The following is a 19079-nucleotide window of genomic DNA, read 5'->3' as shown; positions in this document are numbered from 1 at the left end:
GTATTTGGCAATTTACTAAGGTATTTTGTTAGCAAACATTCCATATTTATGCATTTCATTTATCCAAAATTATATATCTAATTTTAAAAAGTGAGATATCATTTAGTTCTTCTGCTTATAAACATGTGAAATAATCTTTAAGATAAAAAATATTTAAGGTTAAAAAGCTTCCTAGTGATAAAGGAATGAATTAATCACACTTAACACGTTTTCTTTTTTTTTTTAAAAAGGATGTATTCTACCAAACCTGTGTTTGAACAAAGAGTGATTTTGGGCAGTAATTAAAAATACCTTCTACATAATTAATCAAAATTTATGGTATTTTAATTTCTGAAATAAAGCTCTTATTATTGTCTTTTTAGCAATCTAAACTTTGTTCATGTTTAAAGAGAAACTTGTCATGCTGTTAATTTTTAAAATACTTTCCATCGAGTAAATGATTTATCTCCCTTAGTACACATCTGTGAACAGGGGTAGTTGGAGTTTGGTGAAGGATTATTTCAAATGCCAGAAGCAAATTTAGAATAAAAGGTCCATAGCATTAGTACCTAATCTTATCACCAAGGACTCCTTTGTATTTCTTCACTCCCTCATGGGCCTACTGTTTCAAAACATTTTGCGTGTACTCATTTATTAATTGAAATGGTCAAATTAAGAAATTATGATGAAACTCTCAAAGAGAGCTTCTAATAAGCATGAAAAGTGCAATCTCAGTGTGCTGGTAAAATACAGAAAAAGCACAAACTAGATGTTTAACCTAGTTATTGTTCAACGGTCAAAAGAGGTAATGAAATCATTTTATTCAGTTCAATAAAATACTACGAATGCAAATTAGTAAATGGATGGCATTCTAAAACTGAGTTAATAAAGGGTATTCACCACATGGGTTGATTGTAGAGCTAAGTGAAGCAGCTCCCGTGGAAAGGCCACCTTTTGAAACTGATGAAGCCACAGAAGGTAGAGAAGATGAAGGTGTAGTAGTGGAGGCTGTTGAGGATGGTAACCGTTCTCCAGACTCCATATCTATGAGAGGGAGAAAAATGTTAATTCTCAGTACTAGATAGAGGAATTATTCAAAGAATTAAACATACCTTATTATCAAAATAAGTCCCTAAACATTAGGCATACTTTTATAAAATGTGAAATAATTTCAAAATACATGTTCTTCAGAAAGATAAAATATGGAATAAAAACATAAGTATAATTTAAAATACCAATTTATGAAATAAGTTTAATGTTAAGTATACCAAAACTACTCTTAATAGACTTGCATATTACATATTAACTTCTTATTCTTCCTAAATCGCCTCATCATCTATTCATTTACAACAGAATACCCATATTATCTTAACTCAAGAAAATAACACCACATTTGAATGGACTGTCTTTTAAATTCAAGTCTTGAAAGTCTTAAGCATCCAAGAATCTGATCTGGTAACCTCTATCAGAGCAAGCACTTCTCCCCCACCAAAAAGACAAATATATTTTAGAGTTGTTACTAATGTCAGGTTTGAACTATAGTTAAAATGGCCTTAGTACAACCCATTTATACTGACCAATTCACTTACATGTAACTTTATTTATTTGCTTAGCTATTTCAGGTGCAAACTTACATTGGTCTTGTTTAAGTTTATGTTGATATTAAAAATCTAGAGTAGAAATGGGTGAAAGGGGATCAAAAGGTATAAACTTCCAGTTTTAAAATAAGTAAGTCACGGGATATAATGTACAGCATGGTGACTACTGTTAGTATTACTATAGTGTATATTTGAAAGTTCTAAGAAAGTAGATCTTAAAAGTTCTCATCACAAGAAAAAAATTTGTAACTGTGTGGTGATGAATGTTGAGTAGGCTTATTGTGAAGATCATTTTGCAATATATACAAATATCCATCATTACGTTGTATAAGTGAAACTAATTTCAAATGTTATATATCAATTATATCCCAATAATTTTTTTAAATCTAGAATAGGTTATGGTTATTTTAGTACTCTCTGCATACACTGATCCTACAAGTAAGCAAGAAAATCATGAAGTTCACAACTGCTTTCATAAGTACACAATTTATAGGAAGAAACAAAAAAAGATACTGCTCACATATGATTGAACTTAACCACAAGTAAACTTTCACCATTGAAATCTAACCATAAAAAAGATTTCTGTATGGAATTCTATAAGCAATTCACATAATTACTATATATTTTCTAAGAAAGAGTTTGATTTAAAAATATTGACCAATTAAAATAATGAGAGGTTAATGTATAAATGTTGATTTAATCCATATAGTATCTAGAGGATTTTTTTTTTAAGAGGATTTTTCTCATAAGACGGATACATATAGTAAAGGTTATCTCAGGTTGACACATGCCATCATTAGTAACCATTTCAATAAGTTTTCCAATCATATACAATTCAAAAACTTCTCTTCATATTCTGTCACTGCTCTCAACCACCTCTACAGATGATGATACTGCTATAATGAGTATGTCCATATTCTTAAAGAACTTTTCTTTCTATTACCATTCATGATGGAAAAGAGTAGTTGGTATTGATGGTTACATGAAACTAATGCTTAAAAAGCAGGTTTTGGGGCATCAAACAGTCACAAATGAGCTTGGAGACATGTGGCTGGTCTGATGGCAAGGCCCATACTGACATTTTCTCCGCAATTTTCACCAAGTCTCATTTCACTACATACAAAAATTATGCATCCTTTACCTAGTTAAGAGTTTACAGAAAAGGGCTATTTTTAAAAATGTATAGCTGGTAACCTCATTGTCTTAAAAAAATTCTAAAATGTACTATTTAAACATGTTATTTTTTAAAAATAATGTAAAGTTGTTTTTTTTAATTTGCCTTTGTACTCCACAGCAAAAATAATTTGGTGATATAAATAAGTACTTTAGCTCAGTACTTGGCATAAAAGTATTCAATAAATAATAGTCATTACTTTTTTTAGGATAATAAATTATGAACCCTAGGTATATTTCTTTCTGTTGCTATAATTCTTTCTATTGCTATAACTTGATTCAGGACTAAAGCAAGTAAAACCCAGAAAGCAAAATGAGCAGTCTCTACATATTGCTTATTGGAGATCTTTTCTTGGAAATGGTCATTAAAATTAAAAATATACATATACTTGGATCTTACAATCTACTTCTGAGAATCTATTCTGTAGAAATAAAATACTAGAGGTTCTTTATTATAACGTTTAAAAATAAAATTTAAACCTGGCAATAAGAAAGAGTAGAACTACAGCTAGTAGTATGTTAAGGGCCTTTTTTAGTTTCAGTAAAAGTGGAATTTTCTCTTTTATTCTTGGTTCCTTTTGTTCATTTAAGTGAAAAGGGGCTTAACTTTTAAAAAAAATGCGTATGCAAAGCCATTTTCCTAGAAGTTCTATTATCTACATTATTCATGTATTATTTTATTTCAATTATTTTGATCTTAGTACTGCCGCGATACAGTCCAGGGATGCTGCTAAACTCCTACAATGCACAGGACATCCCCCGCACAGAAAATTACCCGGCCCAAAATGTTAGCAGTGCTAAGGTTGAGAGATCCTGACCTAAAGTTTCAAAATTATATTACTTAGAATTCAACTAACTAAAACTTTCTATTAAGTAGTAATTCTATATAACTGTTATCATAAGATGATTCGAGCTGATTTATTGACATTGTGATAAAAGTATAAAATGATCATTATATTCAACCTATCATTTGTGTCAGTCTAACTGGTCTCTTATTTTATATTTTGTCCTAATTGTTTGAAACTGATAATGTACGATATGTCATTAACACAAATTGGAATATTTGCTCATACTGGATAATATGAATTTACTGTATTTTACTAGGACGCTATTTGCCAATAACAATTCTGAGAATAGACAAAAATCAGAATTACCACAAACAACTTTCCTGCATGATGATTTTCTATACTCATCCCAGAAAGATTCAATGATCAGTTGTTAACGGTAACACTGTTCAAATTCAGGCATATCAAACTTCCCTTTTGTGTAACCACAGTGTTTATGAACGCTGACAGCTGCTGGGCGTAAACCTAAGCAGGTGTTATTAGGGAAGGACAAGACACGTTCGTTGACTCAGAAATACAAGTGTGATCAGCTGCCCTTTGTTTTAGTTGCATGATTCTTTAGTGCTAAAAGCACAGACACAGAATAGACTGAATATTCAGAAAGTAAACATAAAAAGAGACTTAGACGTTTCCTCTAGAAGGTGTTCTGTTTTTATCTTTGCCAATGATACCAAAAGTTCTCTGTGGGAATTCAAAGCACAAAAGTAGATTTGGTGAAACCTGGCTTTTCCTTGCAATGTAAACTCAAGTGAAAAACGATAATCAAGAATAATAAAGATCATGAGGTAGTCACTATGCTGCTGCTTTTGGTTTAGTAGTACCACTAACAGTAGATTTACAATTCCAGTATTTTCTAACAGTTCTGACAAAGGCTTTTATAAAACTGTTGCTTTAGATAACTTCCAGGCAACTGAACACTGGACAAATAATATTTCAAGATTTTAAGCAGCAAAACAAAAACAAAAGCCAAGAAGACACAAACACTTTTCTGGTAAGAGATTTTGTGAAACAGGAGATAAGGCAGAAACACCTTATTAGACAACAAACAAAATTATATAATATGTTTGAAGGAAAATCATTCTAATTACAAAACTTTTATTTACCTACATTTTCAAAAATAGTTATTTTTTTTTAAGATTTTATTTATTTATTTGACAGAGAGAGACACAGCGAGAGAGGGAACACAGCAAGGGGGAGTGGGAGAGGGAGAAGCAGGCTTCCCGCCGAGCAGGGAGCCCGATGCGGGGCTTGATCCCAGGACCCCGGGATCATGACCTGAGCTGAAGGCAGGCGCTTAACGACTGAGCCACCCAGGTGCCCCAAAAATAGTTATTTTGAGTAATTAAGTATAGTATATTGTGGTTTAAAGTATGAGTATATAAAATGAACCAATTTCCTTTGAAGTTTCACACATTTTAACTACCACTGTAAAGAGTAACAATTACATCCCCAAACAAAAGTGGGCTGGCAATCAGGTGCTCTGTGTTGCAGCCTGTGATCTGGAGCAAGTCTCAGACACCCTAAATACTAGTTTCCCAATCTGAAAAATGATAGGTTTGAACTAAACTAACCCTCTGATAGTTCCTACTATCAGAATTTTATCAACTTGATGGTAAAACTGGACCATTTCCTTACACCACACACAAAAATAGACTCCAAATGGTTGAAAGACCTAAACGTGAGACAGGAGTCCATCAAAATCCTAAAGGAGAACACAGGTAGCGACCTTTTTGACCTTAGCCGCAGCAACTTCTTCCTAGAAACATCGCCAAAGGCATGGGAAGCCCAGGCAAAAATGAACTATTGGGATTACATCAAGATAAAAAGCTTTTGCACGGCAAAAGAAACAGTCCACAAAACCAAAAGACAACCGACAGAATGGGAGAAAATATTTGCAAATGACATATCAGATAAAGGGCTAGTATCCAAAATCTATAAAGAACTTATCAAACTCAACACCCAAAGAACAAATAATCCAATCAAGAAATGGGCAGAAGACATGAACAGGCATTTCTCCAAAGAAGACATCCACATGGCCAACAGGCACATGAAAAAGTGCTCAACATCGCTCGGCATCAGGGAAATCCAAATCAAAACCTCAATGAGATACCACCTCACACCCGTCAGAATGGCTAAAATTAACAAGTCAGGGAACAACAGATGTTGGCGGGGATGTGGAGAAAGGGGAACCCTTCTACACTGTTGGTGGGAATGCAAGCTGGTGCAACCACTCTGGAAAACAGTTTGGAGGTTCCTCAAACAGTTGAAATTAGAGCTACCGTTCGATCCAGCAATTGCACTACTGGGTATTTACCCCAAAGATACAAATGTAGGGACCCGAAGGGGTACGTGTACCCCAATGTTTATAGCAGCAATGTCCACAATAGCCAAACTGTGGAAAGAGCCAAGATGCCCATCGACAGATGAATGGATAAAGAAGATGTGGTATATATACACAATGGAATATTATGCAGCCATCAAAAGGAATGAGATCTTGCCATTTGCAACGACGTGGATAGAACTGGAGGGTGTTATGCTGAGTGAAATAAGTCAATCAGAGAAAGACATGTATCACATGACCTCAATGATATGAGGAATTCTTAATCTCAGGAAACAAACTGAGTGTTACTGGAGTGGTTGGGGGTGGGAGGGATGGGGTGGCTGGGTGATAGACATTGGGGAGGGTATGTGCTACGGTGAGCGCTGTGAATTGTGCAAGACTGTTGAATCACAGATCTGTACTTCTGAAACAAATAACGCAACATATTTTAAGAAAAAAGAAAAAGAAGAAGATAACAGGAGAGGAAGAAAGGGGAAGTATGTCAGAGGGGGAGATGAACCATGAGAGATGATGGACTCTGAAAAACAAACTGAGGGTTCTAGAGGGGAGGGGGGAGGGGGATGGGTTATCCTGGTGATGGGTATTGAGGAGGGCACGTTCTGCATGGAGCACTGGGTGTTATGAACAAACAATGAATCATGGAACACTGCACCAAAAACTAATGATGTAATATATGGTGATTAACATAACAATAAAAAATCCTCTGCCCTTAAAAAAAAAAAAACAAAACCTTCACATTGCATTAAAATATTTAACAATTTCAGGTGGCTGAGTGGCTCAGTTGGTTAAGCGTCCAACTCTCGATTTCAGCTCAGGTCATAATCTTAGGGTCATGAGATGGAGACCTGGCACTCAGTGGGGAGTCTGTTTGAGATTCTCTCTCTCCCTTGACCTTTACCCCTCCCTCCCTGCTCTAAAATGAATAAATAATTCTTTAAAATATTTAACAATTTAATTCCACTTTTTCCTTATCCTCCCTTTCATTGGCCTGGTTCTATCTCCTAATGTGTATCATGCTAAATTACAAATTTCTGCTAAATCCTTTAAAGATTTACTCATTTATAATACCTCAGGAGACTTGATAAGAAAATTATCCAAGACTAAAGCACTGATTTTCACACTATTCAGTAAATATCTATTCAAAAGGATTAAATATTCCTTTGCAATGAGATATCTGTGAGAAAGAGGTTATCCTAAGATATAAAAGAATATTATAGAAGATCTGAGCAAACTTTAACATGTATGGATCATCTAAACTGCAGGTAGAGTATATGAATTTATTGACTAGGATTAGAGATTTCTAACAAGGATACAAAAGTCAGAAGAATAAAAAGAGAGACAATATCTAGTTAATTGTTCCTTTCATCTACAAAGTCCCAAAGTACAAGCAAAAAGACCTAAAACTTTGCTTAACTAGGAAATACAACTAAAATTAACTGGAATTTCTGAGATATTTCTGGAGAGTAACTGAGGCCAATGAATAAAAGATTGAGAAAAAACGAAGCAGGCTAACAAATATAAGTCATGTTACTTTATGCAAGATATCCACATACACTCAGAAGTTGAAGAAAGAAAGACGCCAAGTACTACAGTCTGATGAACTTAAAACTCCCTTTCAGTGGGGAAGAAGCAGAGCTAACCTAACAGGAAAAACACACTTCTTAAAGAATAAAATGAGGGTAAGAGTTTGTGAATATCATGCAAAAATATTTTTGTCCTGGTAATCCTCACATTAGGTTTGTCTTTCTTATATTATCACTCTCCTGTTCAAAATCATCAGTTTATCCAAGAAGTATGTTCACTCATACGGGTAAAGATACACATAAAGGATATTTATTGCAAAATATTAACTATAAATGATTTTTTTAAAAAAATTTTATTCATTTATTTATTAAACATTTATTTATTTGACAGAGAGAGAGGGAACACAAGCAGGGGGAGTGGGAGAGGGAGAAGGAGGCTTCCCGCAGAGCAGGGAGCCCGATGGAGGGCTCGATCCCAGGACCCTGGGATCATGACCTGAGCCGAAGGCAGACGCCTAATAGCAGAGCCACCCAGGCACCTCTGTAAATGACTTTTTAAAAAAGGATTTAAAGATTTTTTTTTTAATTTATTTATTCATGAGAGAGAGAGACAGAGGGAGAAGCAGGCTCCCAAGGAGCAGGGAGCCCGATGCGGGACTCGATCCCAGGACCCAGGGATCATGACCTGAGCCGAAGGCAGATGCCTAATAGCAGAGCCACCCAGGCACCTCTGTAAATGACTTTTTAAAAAAGGATTTATTTGAGAGAGAGAGCAGTGGGAAGGGGCAGAGGGGGAGGGAGAGAGAGGATCCCAAGCAGACTCCCTGACGAGCATGGAGTCTGACTTGGGGCTCGATCCCATGACCCTGAGATCATGACCTGAGATGCAATCACGAGTCATATGCTCAGCCAACTGAGCTACACAGTCACCCCTGTAAGCAACTTTTAAAAACAAAAAATTCCATTAATTAGGAATTGTTAAATTATGGTACATCTCTTTAACAGAATACCATGCACCTACTATAAAAGAATGAGGTAGACCTATACTAGATTATCCAATTAAATGAAAAAAGTAAACTGGGGAGGAATAGAAATAGCATGATCTCATGTGTGATGAAGAAGAAAGGGTATATATTCTTATGCCTGTATGCATAGAATACTTCTAGAAAATTGTTTTAAGAAACTGGTAACTGGGGGTGCCTGGGTGGCTCAGTCAGTTGAGCGTTGGACTCTTGATTTCAGCTCAGGTCATGATCTCAGGATCCTGTGAGTGAGTCCCCCATGGGGCTCTGGCTCAGCATGGAGTCTACTTAGGATTCTATGCCTCTTATTCTCTCTCTGCCCCTCCCTCCGCTCACGCACTCTCGCATGTGTGCTTTCTTTCTCTCTCTCTGAAAAAGAGAAACAAACAAGCAAACAACAACAACAAAAAGCAAAGAAAAGAAAGAAACTGGTAACTCTTTACTCCTAGGTAAAGGGACTAAGGAATTGGCATCGAGGATAGGTGAATTATTTTTCACTATATATCTTTTCTAACCACTTGCTACCATGTGCTAGTATTTATGACAGTTAAATTAATAAAAAAGGAAGGACTTCTAAAGATTTGTTATTGCTCAAAATTACCTTTCAATATGTTCTACAGGGAGTTCCAGTTCAAGATGGTGATGCAGAAGGATCCTGAATCCACCTCCTCCCACAGACACAGTGAGTCTATACCAACTTATGAAACAATTTCCTCTCAAAAAAACCTAAAGTCTGGCTGAATGATGACTAGATATCAGGCAAACAAGAAAATCACATCAAAGCAGGTAAGAGGCTGAGACACAATATTGTTATAAAACCCCACTCCTGGCATGGAGACCCACAACCAGGAAGGAACTCAAAACCCAGAAGTTCTCCCTGGGGAGCAAAGAGTTCGAGCCCCACACTGCGCACCCCAACTTTTATGACACATACTTGAGAGATGAGCCCCCAAAACAACTAACTTTGAGAACCAACAAGGCTTGCATTCCAAGACCTACAAGACCATGTGATCTGAGAAACTGCTCTTAAAAGACTCACACTCAGATTCACCCACCCCAGGACCTAGCTCAGAGGCAGCCAATCACGCCCAGATCTAAACTGAAGAAGGTTCACCTACTTATGTTAAAGCATGGGCATGAGGGAGCAGCATCTAATTTAATACACACATCCAGGAGCTTGTTGGAACACTCGCCAAGGATGGAGACTGGCAGATGTCATCTTCACGCTTTCCTCTCTGTTGTACTCCAGAACACCAGAACTTTCCAGAAGGAAGCTTTTACATGCAACTAGTGCCCCAATTTTGATGGCTACTACCTAGGAAACACCTCTTGACTGCCTACTTGTGGAGGCTAGGGGAGATTGTTTTCCTGGTCCCACACACTGTAATAATCATATCCCTATGTAGAACACCGATTTTTTGACTGCTTCCAAGGGATAGCTCTACATCACCTGGCTTTGGTGGGCAGTGGGGCTCACACTCATGGATCCACACAACTGCACCAAGCAGAGAAACGGTTCTTAAACAGCTACCATGTCCAGCTAAGGGAAGATGCAACAAACGCACAGCTTGATCTTTCTGTGAGGGAGCTTTATTAGCTAATCATCATGAATTCGACCTGAGGGGTCAGCTTCTAATTAAACATACATCAAAGGGCTGACTGTAATCTTTTCCAGAGAACTTGGAGGCTGGGTACTACCTTGGAGCTCACCATTTGTCACATTCCAGGGTCCTAGCGTCTCCTAGAGAGTTTTATACACATCTGGTATCCTAGTTTTTATGTCTGGAGCCCTGGTTTTTGTAGCTGTCACGCAGGGAACATCCCCTCACCACCTAGCTCTGGGGGTACATGGAAAGATGTTCATATCACTAATCATCAGGGTGATGCAAATTCAAACCACAATGAGATATAACACCTCACACCCGTTAGAATGGCTATTATCTGAAAGACAAGAAATAACAAGTATTAGCAAGGAAATGGAGAAAAGGGAACCCTTATGCACAGTTGGTGGGGATGTAAATTGGTGCAGCTACTAAGGAAAACAGTATGGAGTATCCTCAAAAAAATTAAAAATATAATGATCCAATAATTCCATTTCTGGGTATTTATCAAAATGAAAACACTAATTCAAAAAGATAATAGGCACCCCCATGTTCACAGCAGCATTATTTACAATAGCCAAGGTATGGAAACAACTTCAGTATCCATCAATGGATGAATGGATAAAGAAATTGTGGTATAAATATAATGGAATATTCCTCAGCCAAAAAAAGAATGAACTCTTGCTCTTTGTGACAACATGAATGGACCTTGATGGCATTACACGAAGTGAAGTAAGTCAGAGAAAAATAAACACCATATGATCTCTCTTATGTGTGTATACCTTTAAAAAATTTAGAAATAAAAATAAGAAAAAAACCAAGCACATAGATACAGAGAACAGACTGGTGGTTGCCAGAGGTTGAGGTGTAGAGGGCTGAAAAAAAAGCGTGAACTGTTTTTGTCTTCTTTTGAATTTAAAAATGTTCTGCAGAGTCTTAGGTCTTTTTAAGTGTGTTGGAAGAAGGCAAGGAGAGAAAGAAGTAGAGTGTATGGCTCTAGCCCATATGCTACTAGCTTCCATCAAAGGTCCTCTTTTATCTGTTTTGTATAGTGAGATTCCATGTGAGTTTGTTTGAAGAAAGGGTTCCATTGCCTTAAAAAAAAGTTTTCAAGCCACTGATCTAAAGGATCTCTTTCTCATATCACTTCTTAAAAACATGACCATCTGTCCAATCCTGTTTGCTGTGACTTCAAAATCTGAGTCCCCAACTGGAAGTAGGAGGCACTTTCATTCTTGCTTGGTCTTCAAATCCTAATTTCAAGCCATTGTACAATGTGTCTTCAAATTAGATCTTACTCCCCTATGAAGAACATCCTCCTAACTCTGCACCCCAAATACCCTGACCCTGGTAGGCTGAGTCAATCACCTACTTGGGGAAGTTGTAAGTGACACATCTTACTATCTACTATCTCTTTTTCAGTATCCCCCTGGATACTCAGATCTCTCTTCTCTGTTTTCTATCTTCATTTGTTTTAAAAAGGAAAGCAAAAAGAATAAGAATAAAATAAGGTAATTGTTGAATAGAATGCTTGGCTCTATTGACATTAATTAGTAACCTACCCATTGGAGGTTGGGGGGGAACTAAGTGATGGACTTACAATATTATAATAAAACAATTTCTTCCTCTTAGAAAATTTAAAACCTAATGACTCATCCTTTCCTTCCCGTCTGTTAAAATGGAGAAGGTAGACTTCCTTCATTCTCTTAAACTAATTATCACCTTTTTGCAGCTTGTCAGGAAATTTACCCCACTGATCATTCTCTCCCGTTTCTCTATCTCTACTCTACTGGACTCTTCTCAGTTATCTTCCATCTTTAAAAACAACAAGAACTCTCCTTTGACCACTCATCCCTATTTTGCCACCCATATTTTTTACTCTCATTTTCAACATTTTCAACTAAGATTATTAAAATGAAACTGTCTACCTTTATGGTTTCCTTTTTTTTTTTTTTTTTTTTTTTTTACTTGCCCCTCATAACATCACTTACTCAGGTCTGGCCCATCATTAGTATGACTTTAGTGTTGGGATCCCGCTGCCAAAACAACGCATGAAAGTTAAGCAAAATCTAATCAGGCGAATCTATAGCTCAGCAGAAAGACAGACTATAAAAATAATACAGAAACCAACCAGGAGGTAAAGAGAATTTTAGAATAAAAGTTGGCAGCAATCTGACTAGGGGAATGCAAACAAATCAGATGGAAAAATTTAAACAATGGTATCTTTAATGCAGGAGGCAAACACTGTATGCAAAGCATGGAATTCACATCCCATAAAGGGGGTTGAGCATGTACTTGTCTGTCCTCCTGACCCCCAATCCAGTCCATTGCCAAATCTTCTCAACTTTTTTTTTTTAAAGATTTTATTTATTTGAGAGAGAGAGTGAGAGAGAGAGAGAGCACACGAGAGGGGGGAGGGTCAGAGGGAGAAGCAGACTCCCCGCTGAGCAGGGAGCCCGACGCGGGACTCAATCCAGGGACTCCAGGATCATGACCTGAGCCAAAGGCAGTCGCTCAACTGACTGAGCCACCCAGGTGCCCCAAATCTTCTCAACTTTACTTCTACCATAATTTTATTTTATTTTATTTTTTACTTCTACCATAATTTTAAATTGATCTACATTTTTTCATCTCCATAGTACCACCCTGATCCATGTCATTAACAGTTTTCCTCTAGAAACTGTTTTCTTTTGTCCCAGTACCCTAATTCTTGCTGCTAAAATCCATTCTTCACAGAGTAAACTTTGTTAAAAATATAAATTAGATAATGGCACTTCTTGCTTCAACTTTTCAATAAACATTGCAGTTATTTTTAAGATAAACTATAGAATCATTGAAAGGCTCCACAAAGTTCCTCCATCTACATTCTTTAGCCTCATACATAATATGTGCTCAATATTTTTTGGTTGAATGAGCTAAATATAAAACATAAGGGGAAATTATAGAGACATTTTTCATAGTCGCGACTGTTTTCCTTGACACTCTTATCATTAAACTCAAAAAAAATTAATTAAGTGAAAAACTAATTTGAAGTGAAAAAAATAGGATGAGGGAGATATTTAAATGTTGATCCTATTATTTACCCTTTTGAATTTTTGTTTATATATTTAATAATCTGAAATAATTAAATACATTCACCAAATTTTCAGGGAAACAATTTTAGTGAAATTGTTTAATTCTATGGCAGGCAAAATAAAATTGATAATAGATATATTGGAAAACACACAATTCAAATGGAATAGGTTCAAAGTTGTATAAAGGACCGAAAGCACCATGAATACAAGATTGGGAAAACCACTAAAAAGAAATAGAGTTTAAAAAAGAATGAGGAATCAGATTACATAACAAGTAAATTAACTTAAAACTGAATTTCAATGTGGATCAATGTATCAAATACATTCTACTATTACTGACAGTATCATCTCCACTTAAAACCCTATTAATAACTCCATCTGTCACCATACCACTTATTGGGAGTCTAGTATTTATATCAGGCACTATGTTAAGTATTTTCTCATTATTTTAATTATACCAAGGAAACTGCAAATATATTATTGTCATCAATAATTTTCAGATGAGGAAACACAGATATACAAAAATTAAGTAACTTACCATAAACAAAGCTGTTAAGTGTCAGAGACAAAAGTCTGACCTCACCCTTGGTATTTAAGAAATTTTATTACAATCTGAATTACTAAGGGACATGTTAAGTGTGGACACTATATTTTTTTAACATTTTAAGAAATAGGGGAAGAAACAGATAAGGCACTGTGAACAATTAAAATGTAACAAAAAATGTTTTATTTAAAAAATGAAAAAGAAAAAAAACAAAATTTTAGGCCAAAAATAAGAAGACCAAAGAATGAGAATTGTGATCTTAAGAACTCCTGGTTTAAAAAAAAAAAAAAAAAAAAAAAAGAAAAATAAGGGCAAAAAAAAAAAAAAAAAAAAAAAAAAAATTGTGATTTTAAAAACCCCTGGTTTAAAAAAAAAAAAAAAAAAAAAAAAGGCATGTAAGGGCACCTGGCTGACTCAGTCAGAAAACCCTGTGACTTGTGATCTCAGGGACATGAGTTTGAGCCTCATGTTGGGTGCAGAGATTACTAAAGAAAATAAACTTTAAAAAACCTTAAAAGAAACAAAAATTTCTTTATGTATGTATGTACGTATGTATGTTATATTAGTCACCATACAGTACATCATTAGTTTTTGATGTAGTGTTCCATGATTCATTAGAAATAAAAATTTTTAAAAAGCATTTAAAAAATAGTCTTTGCTCACTTCAGCAGCACATATACTAAAAAATAGTCTCTTATTCAGCCTTTTTCTTTTCCCTCTAAAAATACCTATAAAAACCCAGAAAAAGAAAATGTAATAACATAAAAAATTAAGAGGGCTAATGACCCATCAAAATCTGGGAAGAATTTCTCTACTCCAACAAAATAAACTGAAATATTTATTAAAGTGGATAACACATAACCCATTAAAAATCTTATTTTCTAATACTATTTAACACAAGAAAACATTCATGGTTAGTGTTAAATGAAAAAAGGCAACATATATAACATAAAGTATGATCTAATTTTGTTTTAAAAAAGTACAGGGGCACCTGGGTGACTCAGTCAATTAAGTGTTTGACTCTTGATTTTAGCTCAGGTCATGATCTCAGGGTGGGATTGAGCCCTGCATTGAGGGTCATAGAGGGAGGGAGAAAGAATCTGAAGCAGATTCTGTAGTGAGCTGGATGCAGGGTACGATCCCATGACCTCGAGATCATGCCCTGAGCCGAAACCAAGAATAAGACGCTTAACCAACTGAGCCACTCAGGGACCCCTGGATATAGTACATTACTTTAAATGTATTTTCTCTTCCTTATGATTTTCTTGATATTTTCTTTTCTCTTACTTTACTGTAAGAATACAGTATATAATACACAAAATATGTGTTAATCGACTGTTTATGTTCTTAGTAAGGCTTCTAGTCAATGGTAGGCTATTAAGTTTCTAGAAAATCAAAGCGCATACACAGATTTTCAATTGCATAGGGAGTTGGGGCCTCTAACTCTGACATATTTCAAGTGTCAAGTATAATCTTAAATTTTATTTCTGGTGTAGAAAAAATTCTTGATCAAGAACATATTAAGTGATTTTACAGATGCAAAATTTGTCCTTGAGGGTACTTTAGGAAGAAGACACAATCATTTGCCCCGGATGGTTCAAAAGAGATGAATTAGTCACAAACTCTACATTTCAGTTACCATTAACCAAGAGCCCAAAATTACAAAGGATGCTAAAAAAAAAATTATTCCATAAAGAACCACATGTATTTTAAAAACTGCTGTATAAATGTTATTGACTTAGACTAATTGTTCACTAACCCAAATGCAAGATTCTACATCAAGTCGTAAAACCAATTTCCTCTCAGCTGTATCATTCACTAATAATAACAGTTTTCTTAGGGGCGCCTGCGTGGCTCAGCTTGTTAAGTGACTGCCTTTGGCTCAGGTCATGATCCCGGGGTCCTGGGATTGAGTCCCAAATCGAGCTCCCTGCCCCTCTGCCTGCCACTCCCCCCGCTTGTGCTCTCTCTCTCTCTCGTCAAATAAATAAAATCTTTAAAAAAAGATAATAGTTTACTTAACCATAGACAAATTCTTATTTCTAGATGCCTAGATGCCTATTATATAGTATAAATGAGTTGTTGATTACTGGACAAGTTATAATGAACATGCTTGAAGCAAGTGGAAAAATAGAAAGACTCCACATTAAAAGAGAAGATATAAAGAACCAATGGAAATTTTAAAATTAAAAATGCAATAACAAAAGTTAAAAACTCACTGGATGGACACAGAATGCAGATGATATAGAAAAGAATTAATGAACTTCAAGATAGATAAACAGAAATTATCCAATCTGAACAGAGAGAATAACCATTAAAAACAAATAATGAAAGCTCAGGGACATGTGGGACAGCAACAAAAGGTCTAATAGCTATGTCACTGGAGCCACAGAAGGAGACGTGAGATGTGGTGCTGAAAAATTACTTGAAAGAAATGATAGTACCTGAAAACTCTTCCCCCCCTTTTTTTTTTTTAAAGATTTTATCTATTTATTTGAGAGAGAGCATGCGCACATGAGTGGAAGGGGAGGGGGAGAAGGAGAAAGAGAAACAGACTCTCCACTGAGCAGGGAACCTGACATGGGGCTTGATCCCAGGACCCTGAGATCATGACCTGAGCCAAAGGCAGATGCTTAACTGACTGAGCCACCCAGGCACCCTGAAAACTTCCCATTTTTGATGAAAGACATAACTCATTAGATTCAAGAAACTGAGTAAACTCCAAACTGGATAAACTCAAAGAAAAATTAAGATCTAGATAAAAATGGACAATATTTCAACTAAGTACACCGCTTTTACCAAATAAATTCAAGTTTTAAGAATTTCCTATTGGGAAAGTATCAGAAAAACATTTTTCCAGAAAGTTGAAATTTGTAATTATATTGTATTATTTTCTTTCTATTCCTTCTTTTTGATCTATGTCAAAAACTTTGACTTCTTGGAAAGATATATCTTGCTTCTGACTGTATTTTACTATATAATTATTTTTCCTAAATTTATGACAAAATATCATTAATGCTAGGGTCCAACAGAACACAGCAAAACCTATGCTTCGATTCCCTGTGTGAATACCAAATTTACTTATAATTAAGAATCTTTAACTGAAAAACTCTGGATCAAATCACACATAAAATACATACATGAAACATGTAAATTAATCAGATCTCCCCTTGTTACACTTTTCAATCCAAGACTTAGAGAATGTTCACTTACTTTATACAAAATTTTATACCACACAAGTCCAAAATAGCAATAAAATCTGCCCAACATCCTGGGAATTTACTAGCATGGGTGTGACCCATATAACCTAAACTAAATCTTAGTATTATAGTCTTATTTCAGGTTAATTCCTTCAAGACTGATAAGGTCAGAAATATACCTTTAGGAATTTTAAGTTAATACTGACAATCTTTGTCACAGAGGCTGTAAGAGACAAATGAAGTCACATTTATCACACTAAACAGAACTTTGGCTAGCCCAGTGCTAACCTCTAGAGCTCTGGTATGCATGCCTGATCAGATTCCACTTTCTCAGAAGTTTATTATAAATGAAGGCATGATCAGGAAAAGAAAATGCACTTATGTTTTCAGAAATTATTGCCCTTCCTCAGAATGCATGAGAAGTTTTCAAAAAATAGCTTTTCCAAGACTTGTTATAATGATCTATAAAAAACCACAAGGTTGCAGGAATCTATTTATGGCTACTATTAAGTTTATACAACTTATATCTGTGTAACATGTGTCAGGGTCACATTAACCTTAAAAATAATTTTAAAAACAAGCTCACAAAAATTTAGCCTAGCCCTACCAACACTCACTAATACCATGTTTTCCTCTCCTTTAATTGGGTATTGATATCAAAAACTAGGCTCAAAATACATAAATCTAACCAATTTGCTTACAGAACCTACTTACAGACAGGTTTAAAAGGTGATTTCAAACATCCCAAATGTAAACAATCATGTGCATTTTGATGTTTAATGTTTTCTAAAACTTGAACATGTCCCTATCTTCTAGAAAGCCCAAGCACAGAAGTATAGTTAACCCTTGAACAATGCAGTAGTTGGAGCGCTAACCCCCACCCAACTTTGACCCAGTGCAGTCAAAAATCTGCTTAACTTCTGATTCCTGAAAAACTTAACTGCTAAAACCCTACTGTTAACTGAAAGCCTTACTGATAATGTACAGTTGATTAACACCCATTTTATATATGTATTATATACTGTATTCTTACAATAAAGTAAGCTAGAGAAAAGAAAATGTTATAAAAATCATATATGATAGAAAATGTAGATGATAATTATATGTATCATTAACAAACTTTAGACATCAAAAATGTAAAGATAATGTAAAAAAGGAAATTCGTGTTTATTTACAGGTGTTCATGCATTGATAATGAAAATGTAGCAGTATGATTGCCTTATGATAGTCCTAGTATAATGGATACAATGCTTCACAGCAACCAAGCCTATACACTAATGCATAAATTGTTATAGGCTGATACATAGTTTCTCCAATTATGAGAGGCATGCTGTACAGTAATGTAATTCTTTGAAAGCAAAGTTATGAAACAGTATGAAAACTAATACACTGACTTTATATTAAATATCATTCACCTTACGCCTATGTTAAGTATAGGCTATCCACTTCCACACAAGTCTTACATACAATGTTCTACATGATGAAAACTTAGGGGGTGATGATGGTAATGATACAAAAATATCTTATTCAGTTCTTACTGTATAGTTATTAGATTTTCATATGACACACACAACAGATAAGTTTATTAAATGTACAGCATAATGATTATTTACTATTCATTAAGGGGAAGTGAATCACCATAAAGGTCTCCATCCTTGTCATCTTTCCACTGGAGGCTGAGAAGGCGGAGGAAGGGGGAGGGCTTGGTCTTGCTGTCTCATGGGTGGCAAAGGTGGAAGAGGCAGAGAAGGTAGAAAGGGAGGCAGGAGAGGCAGGCACACTTAGTGTAACTTTACAGAAATACTGCACATTATGATTTCTGACTTTTTTGCTTTTAATTTCTCCAGAAACATTTCTGTACAGTATCAATCCTTCCACCATTTGCTTTAGTTTCAGTGCCCATATCATAAGGGTCCATGTTATAAAAGAAGTAAAAAGCAGTCTTAAGTAATTAGAACACTAATGCCAGATTATCTAATGTCAATTTGGCACTGCTTCTTCCATGTCTTCTTCCTCATCACCGGGCACTGGTTTGGAAGCACTCATTTTCATCAAGTCATCTTCTGTTAATTCCCCTGATATGGCATCTATTAGCTCTTGAATTTCTCCAAGATCCACTTGAAACCCCTCTACATCCCCTGCACTACACCTCTTTTGCCATAATCACAATCTCATGATT

At 35.5% G+C, this 19079-nt stretch overlaps 1 protein-coding gene across 25 annotated transcripts in view; it reads right to left on the bottom strand.

The window, feature by feature from the left end:
- Window positions 1–19079, bottom strand: part of BAZ2B (bromodomain adjacent to zinc finger domain 2B) — a 311231-nt gene that overhangs the window by 137861 nt on the left and 154291 nt on the right. For 24 of the 25 annotated variants that reach the window (XM_073883542.1, XM_025855507.2, XM_025855516.2 and 21 more), the window contains one exon: window positions 880–1023. In XM_073883542.1, coding sequence (XP_073739643.1) covers window positions 880–1021 — 142 coding nt within the window. In that variant the 5' untranslated portion in view covers window positions 1022–1023. Of the gene's footprint in view, window positions 1–879; window positions 1024–9082; window positions 9100–19079 lie in introns of those variants that run through there. The other variant, XM_073883550.1, reaches the window with a different exon arrangement.

This window comes from Callorhinus ursinus, unplaced genomic scaffold (assembly GCF_003265705.2).
Source record: "Callorhinus ursinus isolate GAN/ISIS: 27379988/994484 unplaced genomic scaffold, GSC_fseal_2.0 scaffold2, whole genome shotgun sequence".
In the NCBI taxonomy this organism is placed as follows: Eukaryota; Metazoa; Chordata; class Mammalia; order Carnivora; family Otariidae; genus Callorhinus; species Callorhinus ursinus.
This window is presented reverse-complemented; position numbering and strand designations above follow the sequence as displayed.